Raw genomic sequence first — 4,121 nt, forward strand, 5'->3', positions numbered from 1 at the left:
TCTATCAGGTGTCGGGATTCTGGTGACGCATACGTAACAGAATTCAGGGGTTTTTTGTCAGAGACGAGTGGAGCTGAAAATGAGGAGGACTAGAATGTGACGGCGAGGGGTTGAAAATATGGATGTGGAATGTGGATAGAGAGGACGATTGGAGGGACATGTAAAGAGAAGAGAAAAGAGGGGGGGGCTATGGGTGGGTTTTGGCTAGGTTTGTCACTGGACGGTGGATTCTTTCTAAGTTTGATTGATAGCTTACCACTTATTTCCGTTGTTCCTTTGGACTATAGCCAGTGCTCCGCTTTGGTGACCGCTGCCTCCCGCTGTTGGTTTGGCTATGATCGCTAGCTGATTGCCCGGCTCGCTGGGGCCTGCTACCACGTTACCATGTCCAAAACTTTGGCTCGTTCCTTGCGCGTATTGATAAGGCTGGTATGCCGGGTATGTCTGGTACGGGACGTGATGTTGTGCGGGGTACTGAGGATAAGGTCGGTAATCTCTTGCGAACGTCTGTCCGTGGTTTGAGTTGTGATGACCCCCACCTCGTTTATTGTTCTTGTTGTTTCTGGGGTATCTTTTCTTGCCGCCTCCGTGGTGGGTGCTTTCGTTGTTGCTCTTCCAACCGTTTTGGGATTGACTTTGGTGTTGGTTTGCAGCTGCGAACTCTTGTTTGACAAGGCTCTTCTCTTTGCTCGACTGCTGCTCTGGGTTTTTGCTGATGCCGATGTAGGGGTTTTCGAGATGACTTCTTTCTTTTAAAGCTTCTGCTTTGTCCTTCGCTGCACGGAGAATGCTTTCGTGTATCAAACCAGCGTTTGCCATCACGCGTTTACCGTCTTTTAGCCGGAACTGCATTACTAACTTTCTAACTCTGATGCAGTATCTTAACGCTATCATCCAACACGATGTGGATTGACGGATGTCTATCACGTTTTGTTTGTGCTTTCTGAAATTCTCGGCAGCCGTTGGCATGTTGTAATACTCGTCGACATATCTGATGAATAAGTCCATATTGTCTAACCAGTCACCGTACGTCAAAAGTAGTTCATCTTTTGGGGTCAGACCGGAGTACTGCATATTTTCGTCCCCTTCTTGCAACTCCTTCACTGTTTTCACCTTTTTCTGACTGGCTTTTTCTGCATCTCTATCTATCCAGTCCATGTTGAAAACGGTTAAGGGTACGTATGCCTTCAATTTAGTCATCCTTTGGTGGAAATAGTTGGATAGCTTTAGGAGACTGTTGTTCGGGAGTCCTCGTCATCCATGAAGGTGATTTCGTCTTCTGGGTTTCTAAATCTAGCTCTTCTTTTGACGTGGATTTCGTAGCTTTTGAGACGGAACGCGAGAAGTCTGGTACGGGTATGTCTGATGCCTCCGTTTCCGGCAACCGTGGGGTTGCAGGTACTTCTTGCTCCGTACGTGCCTTCTTCGCCGTTTGGGATCTAATCGGTTCGCTTCTGACAGATTCGCCGTCCGCAATCAAAGATGCCGTTCTAGGTCTTCTGTTCGCCACTCGTGGAGGTTCTCTGGTGGCTGTTCTACCTCTCGGCATTTCGCATTCCGGTTCGTAAGGCACGTAACCGTACGTCGACCTGAATGCTTGTAGCATGGTTCTACCCAGCTTCACTTCCTTTTGGTCGAACGCGTCTGTGATGGTGGTCCACCATTGATTGCGGCTCTCGATGTAGGAGTCTGGCGAATTTACGGAGAGATTTCCAGCACACTGTTAGCGTCCATTTGCTGCGGCTACTTGGGTCTTTCTCTGGGTGCTAAGTTACAGACAGGTTCTTTTGTCTGGTATGGTGGTCGCGCATTTTTTGGATGGGTTTTGGTAAGACAACGTCCTTCTTTTGGTTATTGCATGTACATGGATTCTGTACTTCTAATAAGGGTTTCGACTGGGTCACGAGTCTTCTTGGGACTGGTTTTTGACCTGTGTTCCCCTTCTTATTTTTAGTTCTTTTTGGGTGTCTTTCTTTGTTAGGAATGTGGGATATGACCACTTTGTTTTCCTTGTACAAAGCCTTTGACCCGGACGTTTCTATGGTTTTCTACGAATCGGCTTAAGAAAGAAGGGCCGTCGCGTGGGTATTTCTCCCCTTGTCTCGGTTTTTGTTCCGGGCTGACTCCTTGTTATGCCTAAACGGCCTCCCTATCGGTATTCTTTTTGGAAGAAATTCCGGTGTAGGTAGTCTCCTAGGGAGAAGATATCGACGTAGAGGAGGGGGTTGAAGGCATGGATGTAGCTCCAGCAGCCTCGGCTAAGCCGGTTCCCTTTTGGATTGTGCCTACAGGCTTTCCTGCCGGTATTCTCTTGGAAACCGACGATGTAAAGGGGGGGGGAAGGAGGCATGGATATAGCTCCAGCAGCCTCGGCCGAGCCGGTTGTGCCCATTTTTTGGGACTTTGCCTTCACGGCGATCATCTTTGATGATTTGGGGGTTGTATTTCCGCGACGTGAGGGGAACGAGGAGGTGGGGATGTTGGACGAGTTGGTGGTAGGGACGGACGAGGAGAGCGTTTCACGTGGGATGGGTGGAGTGTGGTTGGATGGTCGACTATATGTTGTTACTTACCATCTGGACGGTTGTCAAACTCTGCGTCTACCCTGTCGTCTTCCCCGGTGAGTTCGCTTTCGCTTACGGACGACTCCTTCTCCTGTCTGATTCTTGCATGTTGGACGGTTGCAGGTGTACCAAAAGGACATATCAGTCCTGCCGGCCCGAAGCTTGTTTGTGCCGTTTGGTTCGGAGGTTGATTGTTGGCGTCTCCTTCGAAGAGGATGTCGTCGTCTTCGTTTTGACCTTGTTCGGGTTGTGGATCGTTCCTGTCGTCGTTACTGCCAGGTTGCGTCTCCTTGGTACGGTTCCTTGACCGACTTCTGAGGCGTGGACCAGTCTCGCCGCTTTGAATGGCTTCGACTGCTCGCTTCCTGTACTCTGCTAGTTCTTCTACAAAGGTTACCATCTTTTGATTTTTGACTTGATACTTTCTGAAGCTGTGTCTATTTAGCTCCTTCCTGTCTCGGGATATTTGTGAATGAAATATTTGTGAATTAAATCAGATACAACAATTCAGGCAAGTCGTAATCGAAGAGATTGGATTAGCTGAGTTCGGAGGCTGGTCAATCGTGGCGTGCGAGAGTGAGAACAAACTTTCCTCTGGTGGGAGAGGTGAAAAGTTTTCTGCTCGCCGCTACTAGCGAGCTATAAGCATATGCTTGTACTTACTCCAACCTGCGCCTCCGTCATGGGGAGCACCAGAGGATTGCCGGAGATTGGGAATGGGATGGGAATGGGAATGGAAGCTGTACAAATGAATAGCCGTACAAAATATACCCGACACCCAATCCGGTAAGGTACTGTCTTGATACTTCCAGCTAGCGCACTAGGCTGCTGGCTCAAACGCATCCCAAAACACGGTAGATATTTTTCAAAAAACTGCATTAAGCAGAGAAGTGATTATTCCACAACGAAGCATACAAAAGACCAAAAAATGGCCAACCCGACACTCGAGAGTCATATATCACTCCAACACATAAGCAAAAGGGGTTTTCTGCTCGAAGAGTGGCAATAAAGGTAGTCAAAAGCATGATGAGTGATAGCGATATTGTCAATGTGATTATTCCTCTGATCGTATATCACTTCCGCCGCATTTATATCGTGCACACAAATTCATTTCATCCCTTAGATGCAAGGCTTCTACAAACCCAGTCGGGCTAGGCAGATCACACGTTAGTCGTGTCGATTCATCGATTCTGACTGCTTTACAAACTACAGCAGTAGATTGCTCAGCCAGGCCAGGTCATCAACTTGTATCTATAGTACAGGCCATCGACTCGTATCTATTAACTCATAGATTTGTATTTCATTCCAGATGGCACAGCTAGGCCAGGCCAACTCTGCTTGCTCGTATCTATCCATACATATGTAGATTTCAGGATTGTACACATTCTATCTATTACATTTCGGTTTTGATTTCTTTGGTGAAGAACTAGTTTAATTTTTCTTATCAATCGAAATCATCAAATGAAATCTCAGGACTCTGTTCATAGGTTCTTCAGAGTAGGATGTTAACATCGGTCGATATCTATGAAATTTAGTTTTATGTCGCGCCCTTATTGT

The 4,121-nt window shown here is 47.3% G+C and overlaps 1 protein-coding gene across 1 annotated transcript; it reads left to right on the forward strand.

Annotated features, from left to right (window-relative positions):
• Positions 1-1,156: 1,156 nt before the first annotated feature.
• MELLADRAFT_94317 (uncharacterized protein) lies at positions 1,157-2,882 on the forward strand (the record flags this gene model as incomplete). The annotated part of the gene is made up of 7 exons (XM_007417187.1): positions 1,157-1,175; positions 1,225-1,412; positions 1,604-1,828; positions 2,021-2,081; positions 2,202-2,381; positions 2,460-2,620; positions 2,688-2,882. 7 exons carry the CDS (start codon positions 1,157-1,159, stop codon positions 2,880-2,882), a joined length of 1,029 nt encoding a protein of 342 aa, XP_007417249.1.
• Between the last annotated feature and the right edge of the window lie 1,239 nt (positions 2,883-4,121).

Source organism: Melampsora larici-populina (genome assembly GCF_000204055.1).
Source record: "Melampsora larici-populina 98AG31 unplaced genomic scaffold MELLAscaffold_69, whole genome shotgun sequence".
Lineage (NCBI taxonomy): Eukaryota > Fungi > Basidiomycota > Pucciniomycetes > Pucciniales > Melampsoraceae > Melampsora > Melampsora laricis-populina.